The sequence below is a fragment of the Otolemur garnettii genome, unplaced genomic scaffold, assembly GCF_000181295.1.
Source record: "Otolemur garnettii isolate 467f Iridium unplaced genomic scaffold, OtoGar3 scaffold00038, whole genome shotgun sequence".
NCBI lineage: Eukaryota > Metazoa > Chordata > Mammalia > Primates > Galagidae > Otolemur > Otolemur garnettii.
In genome coordinates this window covers 6384529-6402874 of record NW_003852433.1, presented here as the reverse complement: position 1 = coordinate 6402874, position 18346 = coordinate 6384529, and the positions used below count along the sequence as shown (strand labels likewise).

At 46.6% G+C, this 18346-nt stretch overlaps 1 protein-coding gene across 1 annotated transcript in view; it reads left to right on the top strand.

The window, feature by feature from the left end:
* The window catches only part of SSH1 (slingshot protein phosphatase 1), a 67101-nt gene that overhangs the window by 44344 nt on the left and 4411 nt on the right, over positions 1–18346 (top strand). Inside the window, exons 8-14 of the mRNA XM_003789885.2 lie at positions 1785–1979; positions 2989–3082; positions 4320–4448; positions 8491–8537; positions 9900–10046; positions 12166–12366; positions 15363–15915. Coding sequence (XP_003789933.1) covers positions 1785–1979; positions 2989–3082; positions 4320–4448; positions 8491–8537; positions 9900–10046; positions 12166–12366; positions 15363–15915 — 1366 coding nt within the window. The remainder of the gene's footprint in view (positions 1–1784; positions 1980–2988; positions 3083–4319; positions 4449–8490; positions 8538–9899; positions 10047–12165; positions 12367–15362; positions 15916–18346) is intronic.

Genomic DNA, 18346 nt, shown 5'->3' with positions numbered 1-18346 from the left:
TTTTTTAATAATCATCTTAATGGATATGAAATGATATCTCACTGTGGTTTGATTTACATTTCCCTAGTGACTGTTCATGGTGAGGATTTTTTTCATGTGCTTATTGGCCATTTATTTGTCTTCTTTGGAGAAATGTCTATTCAAGTCCTTTACCCATTTCTAAGGGGGTTATTTGTTTATTGTTGAAGGTGTGTTTTTATAGATGTCTAGCTCCTGCTGACAGAGCCTCACTCCAGCATAAATTTGTCTGTTCATTGTACCTGGTACCTAGTAGGTGCTCAGTTTGTTCAGTGAGACGAATGGCCCTTTGCTAGGTGCCCACCATGCAGGGAGCCATCAAACATCTGTCTTGGTGGGGTTTACAGTCCATTGAAGGAAGTGACCACAAACGTATGGACGAGGTCCCAGGAGTGGGGGAGAGTGTTCTCACAGGGTGTAGGCGTCAGGGTCCCAGGGGCCTGGGTAAGGGTAGCCTTCCCCTGGGACACTGCTTTTGGAATGATGTAGGTGAAGGCTGCATGGGGTGACTGTCACATCTACAGTGTCACATCTACAGTGTCTCTTGGAGCCTTCTTCCTCCTCGGAGGGTTGCACAGGTTGCCCAGGCAGCAAACTCAACGTGATAGTCTCTCTCAAAGTATCTGGGAAAAACTCAGGAGAGAGTCAGTACCTCCAGATGAGAAGGGTTCTGCCCAGGGTCTCAAAGTAATGATGCTTTTTTTCTGGGACAGTGACAGTTATGCAGAATTCTCCAAGGGCCACAAGTCAACATTGTGCTTCTTTTAACCTCTTCTGTTAACTCTGTGCTGCAGTCAGTTCAGGATCATTTGGGGGAAAATCATGAAGTCGTCAATTCTGGAACATGAACCGATAGATGTCCCAGATGTTCCTCTGTGTCCCTGGATAATTTGTTGTCTCTTTCTTCTCTCTAGGCAAGTAAAAAATAGGCCCACATGTTTTTCCAGAAAGTTCGGAACAAGAACTAAATTTAGCAAACGTTCAGCTCGAGTAGGTTCCCTGAGCCAGACTGGAGATGGGACAGAAGCATGCAGTTGGGGAAAGGGAGGTGGGTTGCAGTGTTGTTCCTGCCACTGCGGAGCCGTCCTCTGAGTGCCTCCTCCATTCCGAGGCGCCACTCTTCCGCCCTTTATTGATAACTCGTTTGTGCCATTCACTGAGAAATTTGATAAGAAGTAAAAGAGGGTGACTAAATAAAATGTGTATGTTTTTAATATCGTTTCTTCTGCCCCATTTTGTTTACCCCAAACCTCTTCTTTAGTTTCTGTATTAAAAACAATTTTTAATGTTTAAAACTCATTTCCTTAAGAAATCTAAGCTATTACAATACAATGTTGACTGGGGAATAGACAGAAATGTAAATATTTGGAATGCAGTCAGATGTCTCTGTAACGTATCAAAGACTTTCCCTTCCAGCTGCGAGGCTTAATTGTGGTGCGATTGTGGGCAAGGTTACCCCTACTTCAGAAGCAAACCATAGTTCTTTAGAGCTGACTGATGGAAGAGTAACGAAGTCTGTTGTTTTTCTTCTCCTTTTGAGAAATGTTGAGGGATGTTCTGTCTACTCTTAGACTCTGTCGGTGACCGTGTCACAGGGTTTCAGGCTGCTGTGTGTCCCCCACAAACCCTCACCTATGAGCACAGCTCCAGGGGGGTGTCCCGTAGGAACTGCCCTTCCCAGGCCCTGTCTGAAACGCTTGTTTGCAGGAGACACCCTAGCCCTTCTCATGCCCCCCTAGGCCTGACCCTCTCCCCTCCTCACCCAGGTCTGCCCTGCAGGTGCTTCATAAGGCCTGTGAGGTGGCACGAAGACACAACTACTTCCCCGGCGGCGTGGCTCTCATCTGGGCCACCTACTATGAGAGCTGTATCAGCTCTGAGCAGAGCTGTATCAACGAGTGGAACGCCATGCAGGACCTGGAGTCCACGCGGCCCGACTCCCCAGCACTGTTTGTGGACAAGTACGTAGCACCCCCTCCCTGGGGAAGCCCAATCACACCCCTCAGGCACCTGCCTCTCTGCGCCTGGGCTCTATGATCACCGTCTACCCCTAAAAAATTATAGACGAATTTGGTGAATGGGGAACAGATCCATAACTTCCCTCGATTCTCGAAGGAGTTCGTGGCCCTGTATGTCACCAGTTCCTCACAGTGCTCTGCAGTCTGGCCAGAGAGTTAATTCCCCAAGTTTCCTGCTCTGCTCTTAGGAGAATTATAAATGTGACCTGTGCTTAGATCCCAGGGCTTTATGTTCTGCTGGGATACTGCAGAGTTTAAGAGGGCTGTAGACACACTACTGTGTGTCCAGAGGGCATTGGTCAAAATGATTAGAAGCCACATCATGTGAGGCCTCAAAGAAATCATGAGACAGACTGGGGAAAAATGATAGGTGCCTTCAAATTGTTTGAAAAATTATTTGATAGCCTTCAAATTATTTGAAAGGTCATCATGGGAAAGAAAGCTCACCCTGTCCAGTGTGACACCTAGAATTCCAAGTAGGGCTGGTGCACAGAAGTTACAAGGAGATACATTTTGATTTTGTATAAGAAGAAGATGATGGGAGCTGGCCACAGCTGGGCCAGGCTACCTCAGGGCACAGTGAGGTCCTCACACCCAGATGTATTCAGACAGACACTGAAGGGCCCAGCAGGGAGGGGACATCGTGCTGGCAACTCCAGTGTCTTGCACTGAGAAATGTCTGACATTGCAGGGACTGAAGCAGCAGTGAGATTCCAAACTGTCCTCTGTCTGCCTGATCTGCTGTCTGCTCCCTTGTGTCCCCTGGGACCTCTGAGGCTGGGGCAGGTTGTCCACGTACCTCTTGCTGCCCCCGAGAACACGCACTGAGAAGCAAGCTCTCTGTGCCAAGCCGTGTTCTGTTTATTAGACCCAGGAGCGTCTGGTGTTTCTGTAACCTCTGACCCCAGGCTTCCTAGAGTTCTGTGCTTTCCTAAGCATCGTTTCTTTCCAGGCCAACTGAAGGGGAAAGGACTGAGCGCCTCATCAAAGCCAAACTCCGAAGCATCATGATGAGCCAGGATCTAGAAAACGTGACCTCCAAAGAAGTAAGGGAATGCACCCCTGCTTAGCAGGCCGGGATCCCAGGGTGTTCGTTTGTCTTGGCCTGGCACCTGGCTGTCTTGACCCATCTGCTCCTCAGCTCTCACAGGCATTTTTCCTCCTCGTTCTTCAGTGACAGCAGGGCTTAGTGGAAAGAGCACAGATAGACCTTAGAGTCAGATTCTAGTCTGATTCTAAATCTGCCCTTTCCCAGTTTTGAGATATTGGGCCAATTTCCTGACCTCTCAAGCCTCACCTTTAGGACCTTCGGTGGCAATTGCATGAGGTCCGTGGACGGCGCCCATAAGCCTTGATCTGTTCACACCCTCTCTGTCTTAGGCCCCACGTTGCTGTGTGGTCTGCATGAGAGATGGCAAACTTATTTCTCTCCTGGATTATGACTGACTGGCAAGTTGTCAATTCTAGATTACCTTGTCTTTGCCTTTTTTTTTTTTTTTGAGACAGAGCCTCAAGCTGTCCCCCTGGGTAGAGTGCCGTGGCATTACAGCTCACAGCAACCTCCAACTCCTGGGCTCAAGCAAGTCTCTTGCCTCAGCCTCCCAAGTAGCTGGGACCACAGGCGCTTGCCACAATGCCTGGCTATTTTTTGGTTGCAGTCGTCATTGTTGTTTGGCGGGTTTGGGCTGGATTTGAACCCACCACCTTAGGTGTACGTGGCTGGCGCCTTAGCCACTTGAGCCATAGGCACTGAGCCATCTTTGCCTTTTAATGTTTTCCTGAATGACTTATTTTCTCTTTTTTGTGGCTTTGTGTTTAAGGAATGCAGTGAATTATACTGAGAACTCAAAGTAGATCTAAGAAGAGGTTGAAACTGCTGTTTTTAAAAGTCAATAAACTGTAAACTTTTTATTAATTAATATACTTTTAAAAATCATATTGTGATACCTTCCCAAGTAAGATGAAACTGATTTTAAATTCTGCGAGGTATTTGACATGTAATTGTAAAAGTGCTTTAAACTCAGTAGAAAAGATCACATGGAAATCAGATACCGTGTTTGAAATAATAAACTCTCCCCAGTTGGATTTACTTTTAGGCTGAGTAACCTGCATTCCTGCCACCCACGCATGTGTGCTACATGTATCTAAATGTATTATTCTGAGGGGAAAGATACCTACCTTTTATGGAAACAGCCACCGTTCCTATTGTAACTTTTAATTCTTTGGGGGTGGACAACTGGTGTCTTTAACAAATGACTTTTCCTAATATTTTCCACTCTGCAGATCCGTAATGAATTAGAGAAGCAGATGAACTGTAACTTGAAAGAATTTAAGGAATTCATAGACAACGAGATGCTCCTTATCTTGGGACAGATGGACAAGCCCTCCCTTATCTTCGATCATCTTTATCTCGTAAGGGCACAGCCATGGCGGGATCTGGTTTGGGGGACATAAATCAGACTTTGATTGTTTGGTGCTTACAGTAAGTCAGAGAGAAAAAGCAGATGAAAAACTTGACTTACTGGAGCCTCCATCCTGACTGACGGCAACTCCCAAAGTTCTTTGGCCCGTTCTGTGGCCTGTAGACTGCTGGTCTGCTCTGAAGCCAGATGTTTGAGATGTGGCTCTCAGCTGAGCTGTGGGGAGTTGTTTGGGAGGTGTTGGCACAAACAGCTGGCAAGTGGTTTCAAACTCTCCAACCCTTTGTCTTCTTCAGTCACTAACACGCAGGCCCTCTCAACTTATCTCCAAATGGTATACGGGCTCAAAACCCCCAATTACTAAAGGAAACATACTACTCACCAAACCCCAGAGTTATGCCTGGGCAGCCTGGGACATGAGAAACAGCAGGGAAGACAGATCACACAACTGAGCGTGTCCAGACAGCTCCTCCCAGGGCCTGCTCCCAGAGCCCACTGGAAGAAAGAACACGCCCTGGTCTGGGTAGCTTTGGGTAGATTGCCCTGACTGCCTGCGCCTCCATGGCTGGCTCAGACTGTCTCAATGCCATGAATCTCCATAGAAGGCAACTGGCAGGTTTTCAAAGTCAGAGAGACTATAGAGAAAGACACGTCCCTAAAATTAGAGAGGCTGCATGTGGGATGAAAATCTACCCATAAGGGCTCCGGTTCCCACTCCTCGGCCTCACTGGCTAAAAGCCACTTTGTTGCTGTTTTGTTTTTTTTTTCCTTCACTCTGTACCCCGTGGGATGATTATGAGGATTAGATAAAATACAAGAGGGCTCAGTATAAACCTATAGTCTCAGCTACTTCCGGTAATCACTGAACCAAGGTGTTTGAGGCCATCCTGGGCAACGGGCAACGTAGTGTACGTGCCAGAAGTGGGGAAAGGAAGAAAATGCGTATTGAAAGCGTCTAGTGTGGTTTCTGGGGGTGCTAATAAATGATGACCAGTGTTAGAGAAGGTGCTTCCAGGCATACTGAGAAAGCGTATGTGCTGCTAGAGACGCAAACAACTTTGTTTTCTGCCTGGGGGAAATCGAGTTCTCCGTCATGTCTGCGTTGTGATAGTATATACACAGGGTGCCAAAAAGCATCCACACATATTTTTCTTTTTTTTTGAGACGGGGTCTCACTAAGGTACCCAGGCTGGAGTGCCGTGGCTATTTACAGGCACGATCCCACTCCTGATCATCACGGAAGCTTTGACCTGCTCTGTTTCCGACCTGGGCCAGTTCATCCCTCTTTAGGCAACCCACCCGGTGGTCCCCTGCTCCTGGGAGGTCACCATATTGATGTTGAATTTAGTGCGGACACCTGTTTGGCATAGCACACTACAGCCCAGAACTCTTGGACTCAAGTGATCGCCCTGTCTCAGCCTCCCCAGTAGCTGGGACTACAGGCATATACCGCCACGCGTGGCAAACATACACACATTTTAAGAGAGGAAGAACTCAGCCAGGCATGGTGGCTTATACCTGTAATCCTAGAAGTCTATGAGGCCAACATGGGTGCTTGCTTGAGTTCATGAATTAAAGACCAGCCTGAGTAAGGGTGAGACCCTGTCTCTACTAAAAGTAGAAAAACTAACCAGGTGTCACGGCAAGTGCCTGTAGTCCCTGGTACTCGGGAGACTGAGGCGAGAGGATCACTTAAGTCCAAGAGTTTGAGGTTGCTGTGAGCTATGACTCCAGGGCAACAGAGTGAGACAGAATCTCAAAAAAAAAAAAAAGATTAATTAATTAAAAGAAAAAACTCCATTGAATGTGTAATACTCGCGACATGTTTGACTTCTGCAATTGTAGGAGGCGCTTGGCGTGACTTGTATTCATCTTTTACTATCGGTATATACTGAGTATTACACATTTAGTATAGTGCAGTGGCATCACAGCTCCCAGCAACCTCCAACTCCTGGGCTCAAGTGAGTCTCCTGCCTCCGCCTCCCAAGTAGCTGGGACCACAGGCACGTGCCACAACGCCCGGCTATTTTTTTTTTTTTTTTGGTTGCAGCCATTGTTGTTTGGTGGGCCCGGGCTGGATTCGAACCCACCACCTTAGGTGTATGTGGCTGGCACCTTAGCCACTTGAGCCACAGGCACCAAGCCATAGTTTTCCTTTCTTAAAATGTGTATACATATTCTTTTGGCACCCTGAGGAGATACAGAGATACATATTTTTAAATGTATTTGTATAAATCTATATAGATGTCATATTTACACATTGAAACTTATATATAAATGTGTAGATTTGAAGACTATATCTGCAAAGCTATCTGGGCGGTACTGGGCACTAATCTTCCTGGGAAGCGGATTGATGTCCCAGGGAAAAGGGAACAGAAGGCACCTTCATCCTGTCTTTCCCCACTAGGTGGTGATCACGGCCAGAGGACGCTCACAGCCTCCGTGGAGCTTTCGTTATTTTTTTGGTGTGGTTTTGGTGCTTTGTGTCACTTTTTCCATGAGAGATACTAAAGGAATTTTTGTTTGAGCCTCTCCCTCAAATATAAAAATTCAGCTAGCACTGCACATTGCCAGCTCAACTGGGGCCCTGCAGCCCCTGGGTCCTGAGACGTTTGCCCTCTTGGGAACTTGAGAGAGGAAGTTTGCAGGGAGAGTAAGATGGATTCTTTTGCTCTTTGTGACTGTGTCCTTTGCGTTTCCTAAGAGCAATGTGATTATTTTTCCTTTCCCTTCCCTTCCATGTTCTTTGAATGCTTAAGAATGGAAGCTTGGTTTGTTACACTGTTTTTTTAAGTATCAGATTAAAACATTGTACAACAGAAAGTTTGGAAATATAAATAAATCTGAAGAAAAAGAAAACATTCCCAATCTCACAAATCCAGAGGTAGTCAATGTAGATATTTTGGTTTATTTATTTTCCCATCTTCAGTTTTTTTCTTTGGTTTTTAAATATTATATATATAGCTTCTTTAAAAAGAAAAAAAGAAGAGGCCAGGCATGGTGGCTCATGCCTGTAATCCTAGCATTCTGGGAGGCTGGGACAGGTGGATCACTTGAGGTCAGGAGTTCAAGACCAGCCTGATCAAGAGCTAGACCTTGTGTGTCTACCAAAAATAAAAATATTATCTAGGTGTGGTGGCACATAGCTGTAGTCCCAGCTACTCAGGAGGCTGAAGCAAGAGGATCACTTGAGCCCAGGAGTTTGAGGTTGCTGTGAGCTGTGACACCACTGCACTCTAGCAGAGTTAAATTCTGCTTTACTCATAGATAGATAGATAAATACAAAGAAAACAAGAGGATCATACAGCTTATGCTTATACAGTTTTTTATCCTGCTTTCTTTTAAAGTTCTGTTTCCTTATATGGTGTTTTCCTGTGTCATTAAATATTCTCCAAAAACATGATGGGTTTTAATGGCTCCTTCATGAGGCTCCATCATCATTTATTTACTAATTTCTTCCCATTTGACCTTTGGGTTCTTTCCACTGTTTTATAAATAGCCTTAAATATCCTCATACCTCAATCTCTGTGTGAATTATTATTTCCTCAGGATAACTTTTTATAATTCAAATTACTGGGTCACAGGGTGGGAACTTTTTCAGCATCACCAGAATACTTCCCAAAAAAGGTAGAAGGATTTTTTTGTTTTATTAGTGGTGTGTGAATGTCCTTTCCAGAGATGGGAGGTTGCAGGTCAATGCCTCTGATTATGGGATCCCACTGCAATCTTAGGAAAGGAGTAAGCTGAGGGGAGGGAGCAGGTTTTCCTGGACTTGTTCTTTACCTAAGGCCAAGGGGTCAGTGAGGGCCCTGGCTCCCCACTCTCTCCAGCCCCCGTGCACATCGCACACATTGCCCATACTGTGAGTACTCAAGAACCTTCCTGAATATCAGCCACAGGGTTCTTGTTGTTCTCCGAGGCCAAGGGTCCCTGAAATAAGGCCTTACTACCAGGGCTGGGGCAAACTGCATCCCTTAAGCAGCTCTGAGGCTGACATGTGACACTCATGGGGGTTTGTGTGATCTGTCTCCCAGGGCTCTGAATGGAATGCATCCAATCTGGAAGAACTGCAGGGCTCAGGGTGAGTCTCCTCCCCTTGTCTTTCCCTGTCCTTCCAGGCAGCTTAGAAACTCTTCCTGCTGCCATCAAGAGTGAGACTTTGGGGTGCCCGCCTGTCATTGCCTGCACCCTGGTCTCTGAAGTGGCTGCTGGGGCCAATTTGCATATCTAAACAGATGTGCTTCAGAAGAACACGTCCTGAATAATTCATGGACTTTAGATTTTACTGGAGTCTCCCGTGACTGTGTGTGTCCAGGAGAATGTATCTAAACCACACTCACAAGGGCTAGGACAGAATGGATGCTGATGAGGCTCTGAGCTCCCTCCCACCGCCTCACTGCCCTGCAGAGTTGCCAAGAGTCCCAGTGTAGATACAGAGATCTCTCTCAGTTTTGCTGGTCAGCAGCACTGATCCCCAGACTGCTCCTGGCTCTTTCTGAGATTTTCCTATTGGACCTAGTAGGATTCTTGAACTAAGTACCCAGTGTTGGCCAGAAGCTTATGCCTGTCTTAGTCTGAGAAATGCTTAGCAGCAGGAATGAAAAATGTTTTAAATCTAGAGACCTTTAAGAACAGATGCCTGGATTTTTTTTTTTTTTTTTTTTAAATAACACAGCCACAAAATCACCATTCTGTGGGTCTGACATGATGGCATTCTTGAATTGCTACATTTAAAAATCAAGACTAAACAAATCTTAAAATACATCCTTAGAACTACTGGTTAAGACGTATTCCTCCTCCAGGAGAAAGCATTCTGAACATGTAGGGTGATCCTCTGCTTTCCATCTTGCTGGGAATAAATTAGTGACTTTTAAAGGTACTTTTTAAAAAGCATGTGTAAGTATTCTCTTAGGAAACCTATTTGAGATACTTTCTGACTCCTGAAATTATTTTAGTCTTCCAGAAATAAAAGTATTGATTAAGTTTAGTGAACTACCTGGGTCAAAAGACCCTCTGAAATACTTATTTATATCTTGCCATGTTTCAAAAAGGATTTATAAGGCAATTCCCAAGGATATGAATAACAGATACATTCTGCTTTTTTAACTATTTCAAGTGGGAGATCTTTTTTTAAAAAAAAGTTTACTCAAAATATTTATAAATGTTAACACCTTAAGGAGTTTAAAAATGTACTTAAGTAATACATATATTTAATTTCCAGAGTGCTTTGAACAAGTCTGTTTTTTTTGGTGTAACTAAAATATCCTCATCATACAGAGGACATTTAGGGAATACAAAGAAAATTACTATTAAGGAAAAACAAAAGTCCCACCATAAATATGTTATCCTTTATTAATGCATATTTAATTTTTTTCTCTGCCAGTTTTTCATTATTTTGTTATTCTCCAAATTTGTTGTCTTTTTTTTTTTTTTCTCACTGCAGGGTTGACTACATTTTAAATGTTACTAGAGAAATAGATAATTTTTTCCCTGGCTTATTTGCATATCATAACATCCGAGTCTATGATGAAGAGACAACAGATCTTCTTGCCCACTGGAATGAAGCATATCATTTTATAAACAAAGCAAAGTAAGTGGGCGGGGAAGCCAGCCAGAGGAAGAAACCGAGCGGCAGATGCCGGGTAGGCAGGAACTGATGGCAATTCCAGACACAGACTGTGGCTGACTTAAGGGGGCTTAGATGTCCAATGGACCTTTGATTTTTAGCCACAGGACCCCAAACATCAAAGTGGAAAATTTGTCAGTCCTCTCCAGGTAGAGGCCCTCATAAGCTGACTCTCTTCCACCTGCCCATGATTGTGACATTTGACCCCAGTTGTCATTGGCACTGGTTCCCGGCACGGATACCCAGTGGACACTCTTAGGAGCTCTGCCCCTGGCAGTTGCTGAGCTGAAGGAAGTCCAGGTTCAGAATGCCTTTGGGACTACCTCCCCAAAGGACACACCCATCTTCTGTCCTCAAGTTAGTGTCCCATGGGACAGGACAGCCCTTCAGAGGCTATGGCCAGCCCACTGCCCCTGGGTCCACCATCGCTGGTCCCATCCGTCATTTGTTCTCATTTTATTCTCCTGCGGAACTGTGCCTTACTGAAGTCAAGAACAGAAAGAGAGACCACCTTTGGGAGCCTGTCAAGAGAAACATCCTCTTCTGCTTTGTGTCTCCCTGGGTCAAAGCTCTGTAAGGTGGTAAAGTGTTCTTACCAAGTCTTGGTTCTCTCCAGTTCCTGGGGGACAGATTTGTCCATGGAAAAGAAGCCATACTCTGTAAATAATTTAAAGAGGTTTATTCTGAGCCATATTTGAGAACCATGACCCAGAGCCACACCCAAGAAGCCTGGAGCAAATGGACTCTCACAGTGGTGGGGTTATAGTTTGGTTTTATAGTGGAAAACAGGAATTACTGGGAAAGTTGTAAATCAATCTGAAGAAGGTATACATTGGTTTGGCCCAAAAAGGTGGGACATCTCAAATCAAGGTAGGGGAGGCCCACAGATTATAGATGAGTTTAAGAATTCTGTGGTTGACAGTTGGCTGTGTTAGGCTGTAATAGACCAAGAGTCAGCGAAAAGGAATGCTGAGTTAAGATGAGGGTCTGTTAATCAGAGACAATTATAGGACACATATACCCAGACCCAAGGGGGTGTGTCTTGTATATTGAGAACTTGCAGGTAGGTCTTGTGTAGCCTTGGGTCTGTTAATGAGTCTCAGAGGACAGCTCCAAGAAGGAAGGGGGACATGATGAGGCATGTTTGATCTCTTTTCTCATGGCTAGCAACACAGTTCTAGGGATCCCGTTGGCCAAGAGGGGGGTCCAGTCCAGTTGCTAGGGGCTGGGGGGGACTTTAATATTTTATTTTAGTTCACAGACTTGGGACACTCTGGAGGGAGACTTCAGACCATTACTTAAAAAATAAAAAGAGACACTGAGGTTTGGAGAGGAATTGTAATGGGGTCTAGGAAGCTGGAGCCTGCTCCTACCTGGTGGGTCTGCCTTCTGTACAAATAAAGTTTTGCAGGTGTTGCCTTTAGCAGCCCAGCATTCCATCACATTCTTGAGCAAACATAATTTAGACAAACACATTCCCCTGACCTTGCCGATCTGCCAAATCAGCCCCACCTGGGCCAGTCCTGCCTCCTTACAAATAGTAGTTCAGCTTCATCTTCCTCCCCTGGCTCTGTCTCTCTGACTGTCCTCACTCCTGCTCCCTGGCCCTCCTCTCTGACGAGGATCTTGCTCTTCCCCAGAGCCTTGCAAGGTTTCAGTCTGCTGACCTCATTTTTCTACAGTAACTCATTCACCATCTCTGTCTGCCATAGCAGTTGAGTAGCTTTTGCAGAAATCCCTTTGGCTGCCCAGTGGCTTCCCGGTAAAAGGGTTTTTTTGGTCACCTCGCCTGTGACAGCCATGTGGGGAGATTCTCACTGAAAGCAGTCACATTTTGGAACTCTTGCAAATCTTGGCAGGGCAGAGCAGATTTATCTTGAGTTCCCATTGTGTGCTAATTGATTTTGCAGTGGAGGTATTTCCTTTAGAGGGTGTGTAGACACGTAAACATTAGGACACTGGAGGATTTAGGCCTTGAGATAACTTTAGGGTTTAAAAAAATCAGTTGAGTAAGACCTGATAGAATGAAGTTACTGAAACTTTTTAACTCTTTCTCCCCCTCTGCCGTCCCCCTTGCCTGCAGGAAGAACCATTCTAAGTGCCTGGTACATTGCAAGATGGGCGTCAGCCGATCTGCCTCCACAGTCATAGCCTATGCCATGAAGGAATTTGGCTGGCCTCTCGAAAAGGCCTACAATTACGTGAAGCAAAAGCGCAGCATCACACGACCCAATGCAGGCTTCATGAGGCAGCTGTCAGAGTATGAAGGCATCTTGGACGCAAGGTGGGTCCCAGCCTGCACAGGGTTGGGGGGGTGGCCGGCTGAGCCTCGGCAGCCCTTGTGTCCAAGCCAGCTGGGCCGCCATCAGGATCTGAATGCTTTCCCATTCGGCCTTGGCAGCAGCTTCCGCAGCCAAAATCCCGCCTCTCAGGGGAGCTGATTTGAGAAAAACAACTATTGTTTGGGCTTTGATTAGTCCTTTCCAGGAGGGATCTGTTTTGATTTTGTTGGCACACACATAAAGCTGATTCTGCTGCTGGAGGGAGCCGTGCCTAACTTGTAATCCAGGGTGAGTCTTGTGTGTGCGATAGGGGCATGTGTCTGTCCCATTTCCTGGGTATCTGCTTAGCGCAGAGCCTTGTACACAGGCTCTGGGGTCGGACAAGCCCGAGCACCGTACCAGTGCCACCAGATGAGCTGGGCACTTAGAGCAAGCTCATCCGTCTCCCTGAGCCTCAGTTTCCTCTTTTGAGTTAAGGATTAATACCCATCTTAATGTGGACATTGATGCCATAGGTGCTGTGAAAATCAGTACAGTGGCTCCTCAAACAATGAAAAATAGAATTATTACATGAGCTAATAAATCTTCTTCAGCATGTATCCCCAAAAGAATTGAAAGTAGGGTTTCAAGGAGATATCTGTACACCGTGTTCATGTCAGCATTATTGATGATAGCCAAAAGATGGAAGCAACCCAGGTGTCCATTGATGGACAAATGGATAAACAAAACGTGGCCTCCCCATACATGGTATGTTATTCAGCCTTAAAAAGGAAGGAGATTCCAACACGTGCTCCAACATGGGTGTATCTTGAGGACATTATGCCGAGTGAGACAAGTCAGTCTTCGAATTATTTCAAGTTGTCAAAGTTGCAGAGAGAGAAGGTAGAGAGGTGGCTGGCAGGGGATGGAGGAAGGAGGAAGGAGGGAACAGGGAGTTAACGTTTCATGGGTACAGAGTTGCAGTTTGTTTTGGGAGATGAAGACTTCTAGAGATGGATGGTGGTAATGGTTGTAGGACATTTTGAATGTATTTAATCTCACTGAACTGTGCGCTTAAAGGGGTGAAGATGGCAAATTTTATGTGTATTTTACCACAATAAATATATTGAAAAAAAAAAAGAGGATACCTACCCAATAGGGTTTTCTTGAGGTTTGCACGAGCCCTATACAAGTTTACCTTTACAGATACTTTGCCAGACCTAGCTGATAAAGAAATATGGCTTCTTTAAAAACCTCTCACTCTCACCCCAAATAACAAAAGATCTGCAAAGTCCAGCTTATCCCCCTTTTCCAGAGGTAGGAATGGGTTAACTTGTCACTCATTCACACAGTCAGTGGACAGCAGGAGGGAGAGAGACATCTCAGGTACATGGGCCCTTGGGACACTCAGTGCATGGAGGTCCTGAGGTTGTCTTGCCCCCTTAGGGTGGTGGTGGTATCTTCCAGTGATCCCGGCCAGGCCCCCACTGCAATTCCAGTTGCCCAAATTCTCAGATCAGAAGCCAGGAGCTTAGGACTCACTTTTCCCCCCATTCCTTTTTTGTTCAGTTAGTATGAGATGAACACCTCCCTAGATCATTTTTGATCTGTGTTGGAAAAAAGCCACAGTTAAAGTCCACCAGTTTCATGGCCAAGTTTAGAAGTGCAGGAGTGCCCTGGCAAGGTCAAATAGGGTCTGGAAACAAATCTGGCCATCTCTATGCTCTTTGCTGTCAACCAGAGAGTGGCCAGATCCCAGGCAGGGCCTCAGGATGAGGGAGCACTCTGCAGCCCAGCCAGGGCTATCCAGGCCAGGTTCAGGGCAGCAGGGTGTTGACCTTGAATCCCAGCCCAGTGGACCAAGTATATGGAGCAAAAGCCAGTGAAGGACCATGACACTCCGTGACATTCCCTCTCCAATCCCACTGCTCCTTTGCATTTCCTTTTTTTTTTTTTTTTTTGCAGTTTTTGGCCGGGCCGGGTTTCAACCCCCACCTCTAGCACATGGGGCCGGCGCCCTACTCCTTGAGCCACAGGCGCCTGCATTTCCTTCTTTCTTAACCCTCACAAACCCATGGTGTTGGCATTAAGGTCCATGGGGTGACTTAGTCACTTTATCTGACTGTAAACTTTCTCTTTCCCTTTTATTACCTTGTATTCTGAAAATGTATTATAAAAACAATAGTATCAAAGGCTCCATGGCTCACGCCTGTAATCCTAAAACTCTGGGAGGCTGAGGCAGGTGGAGTGCCTGAGCTCACCGGTTCAAGACCAGCCTGAGCAAGAGAGAGACCTCATCTCTAAAAATAGCTGGGTGTTGTGGTGGGCGCCTGTAGTCCAAGCTACTCGAGAGGCTGAGACAAGAGGATCACTTGAGTCCAAGATTTTGAGGTTGCTGTGAGCTGTGACACTATGGTACTCGACCGAGGGTAACACAGTGCTACATCTCAAAAAAATAGTATCAGAAGAAATCATTTAAAAACTGACCTGTAATCCCTCTGACCTAAACAAATATTTCCAGTTATCAGAGCTCTCCCCGGATGTATTGGAATGCTTCCTGTGTGTACACGGCCACGTCCTGATGTGTAGAGCTCCTCCTACTCTCCGCTCCGACCCCCGTGGTTTCTCTGTAGTGTAGACAGGAGAGGATTGTTATTCTCGTTTGACAGATGGAGAAGCTGAGAGATGGAACATAGTGCAGTGACTGGGTTCACAGAAATGAGGTGGCACACAGATATGCAGATGGCAAGTCTAGACCCCCTCTGTGTTGCTGTCATATTGTCTCCAGGTCACAGAAAGTCACCTGGGTCTTCTCACTCGAGGCGTGGTAATTCACGAGCTTTGTGCTTCTTCTCATCCTTGTGTTGCTTGGGAACAAATGACAGAGGGGCTTTACCTAAGTGAGAGCCTGCCACCAGCCCCAATCTTGGGCTGTCTCTTGTTTGCTCACCCCTCTCCCCTCAGGACCTCTGGGCACTGTCCTCCTCTGCTTACTCTTCCCTGCCCTTTCTCCCCACAGCAAACAGCGGCATAACAAGCTGTGGCGTCAGCAAACAGAAAGCAGCCTCCAGCCACCTGTGGAAGACCCTGCAGGACCCGGTGACTTCCTCCCAGAGACCCTGGATAGCACCCCAGAGACCGAGGCACCCTGCCTGGAGGAATCTGCCCAGCCCATCTTCCCAGGCAGCAGGGCCCCTGGAGGGCCTGCTCTCCCGTGCTGTTTCCGGAGACTCTCAGACCCCCTCCTGCCTTCTCTCGATGGTGATACTGCCAGCTCAGTCCAGCTCCAGGACCTTGAGAGGGATGCTCTTTTGGAGGAAGCAGCCCAGCCTGGGGAGGTACACAGGTCAGCCAGATGTCCCCAGGAAGGTCCCAGGCTCTGTGAGAAGGATGCCAAGAAGAAACTAGAAGTCGGGAGCCCCACACCCCCGAGTGGCTCCTTGCCTCAGGCAGAGGAGATGGACAGGGAGGACAGCCCAGAAGCAGGGAGGTGGGGGCAGCCTCCACCCCAGCTTACCCGGGAAAATCTAAATAACAACAACAGCAAGCGGAGCTGTCCAGATGACTTTGAGGTAGGCATGGGGCCAGGACCAACCCAGTTGGTCTGGGCCCTGGGCTTTATCAAAGGGTGACTGCGGGCTCATTGTAGGATGTAGCATAGACACTGCCCTGGGGTCTGCACAGAACAGCACGACTCACAATGTGCCCCTCCACCCCTTGCACCTTATTTGTATCTTGGGCAGGGCTTCCAACTCAATTTTTCTTCTTTTTTTTTTAGTTTTATTTGTTTTTAAGTTTTTTATTAATTTAATTTTGTTTTTTGAGACAGAGTCTGTCCTGTTGCCCTGGGTAGAGTGCTGTGGCATCATAGCTCACAGCAACCTCAAACAATACTCCTGTCTCAGCCTCCTGAGTAGCTGGGACTACAGACACCTGCCATAATGCCCAGCTAGTTTTTCTATTTTTAGTAAAGACAGGGTCTCACTCTTGCTCAGGCTAGTCTCAAACTTCTGAGCTCAGGCTCTCTACCTGCCTCAGCCTCCCAGAGTGCTAGGATTACAAGTGAGCCACCACACCTGTCTTCTATTTCTTCTTTTTTATGTAAAATATAAAACATAATAACTTACTACCTAGCTTCAACCTCTATCACCACGTGGCTATTTATTTTTTCCTTTTTTGTTTTTAGACAGAGCCTCAAGCTATTGCCCTGGGTAGAGTGCTGTGGCATCACAGCTCACAGCAACTTCCAACTCCTGGGCTTAAGCTATCCTCTTGCCTCAGCCTCCAGAGTAGCTGGGACTACAGACGCTCACCACAATGCCCAGATATTTTTTGGTTGTAGTTGTCATTATTTGGCAGGCCCTGGCCGGATTCGAATCTGCCAGCTCTGGTGTATGTGGCTGGTGTCTTAGCCGCTTGAGCTACAGGCTTCGAGCCAACACATGGCTATTCTTATTTAATCTCACTCCCACCCACTTCCCCATACCCTGGGTTGTTTTGAAACAAATCTCAGATTTATCATTTTATTCCTGAAGGCGCCGGTATGTACTATACCCACAGTACCATCTAGTCTTCTAGCTCAGATTCTAATGCAGACCTTCGTGAGTCTCTTGAAGCTATCATAACGAGCGGATCAAGGTTTGAGGTTCCACATGCTGCTTACAGAGAGAATAGTTCATTCTAGCCAAATTTTTCCCTCTTCCATTGGTGCCAAATGCCCCAACTGCAGAAGCTAGCATAGTGGTGGGGTGTGCTCTGCAGCCTGGTCTCAGCTCCCACCCTTGCTGGGTGTCAGCTCACCTGGCCTGGGGCAGGGAGCTTCATTTCTGCTGGCCCCACCCCCTCATCCCACAGGACAGCATTATTCTCAATGGGAGCATTTGGAATACAGATAGATACATTCCAATATAAAGCTGGTTTGTCACTAATATAATGTAACACAAACAGAACTGGAAAGTCACATCTCCTGATCTCCAGATCACAAAGTGTATTGCACACCAAATGCTAATCACTCATGAGTTTCCTGCTTCCGTACTTACTGCCTCTCTCAAAGAGCAAATATCTGTAAAGGCAAATGAGAAAAAACTGGACACCCTGGGAGAGCTTTAAGCAAGGAGTGATGAGGCCCCTCTGGATGTGGTCTAAAGATAGGCTGGTCGGAGAGCAGGGAAGCTGGAGGGCCTGAGAACAGTGCTCAGAGGGGCATCTGGAGACAGTGTGCTGAGAAGCCACAGCGGAAGTCAGTTCCTCGGGCAGCCTCTCTCCTTCCCTAGAGGCTCTGAGTGCAACCCTCTCTCTCCTAGCATTTGTCAGAGTTTTCTGGTCTTTTCCCACCAGTGCACAGCAAGCTTCCCGAGGGTAGTGGCTGTTTCTTGTCCGTACCCCTCACATCTCATGCAAGTCCTGGCATGAGGCAGGTGCTCCATAAATACGTGCCGTGTGGATGATTCTCCCTCACGCTGTTGCCCTGAAAGGTACTTTCAGATCCCTTACTGTGGTAGTTTTCAAACCAGGTTGTAGGGCGGCGCCTGTGGCTCAAAGGAGTAAGGCGCTGGCCCCACATGCCAGAGGTGGCGGGTTCAAACCCAGCCCCAGCCAAAAACTGCAAATAAATAAATAAATAAAGTCAAATCAGGTTGTAGAAGAAAAACCATAGACATGCTTTGGTTAGAGCTTCTGAAAAATTCCTGCGTCAAAAATTCAGGCCTTGGGTCAGTCACAGTAGCTCATGCCTATAATCCCAACACTTTGGGGAGGACAAGGCAGGAGGATGACTTGAAGCCAAGAGTCTGAGACCAGCCTAAGCAACATAGTGAGACCCTCATCTTTAAAAATACTAAAAAATTAGCCAGGCACAATGGTGTGCACTTAGAGTCCCAACTACTCAGGAGGCTGGGACAGGAGGATCACTTGAGCCCGGAACTTGAGGCTGCAAGACTGAGCCACTGCAATCCAGCCTGGGCAACAGAACAAGACCCTGTCCCTTTAAAAAAAAAAAAAAAA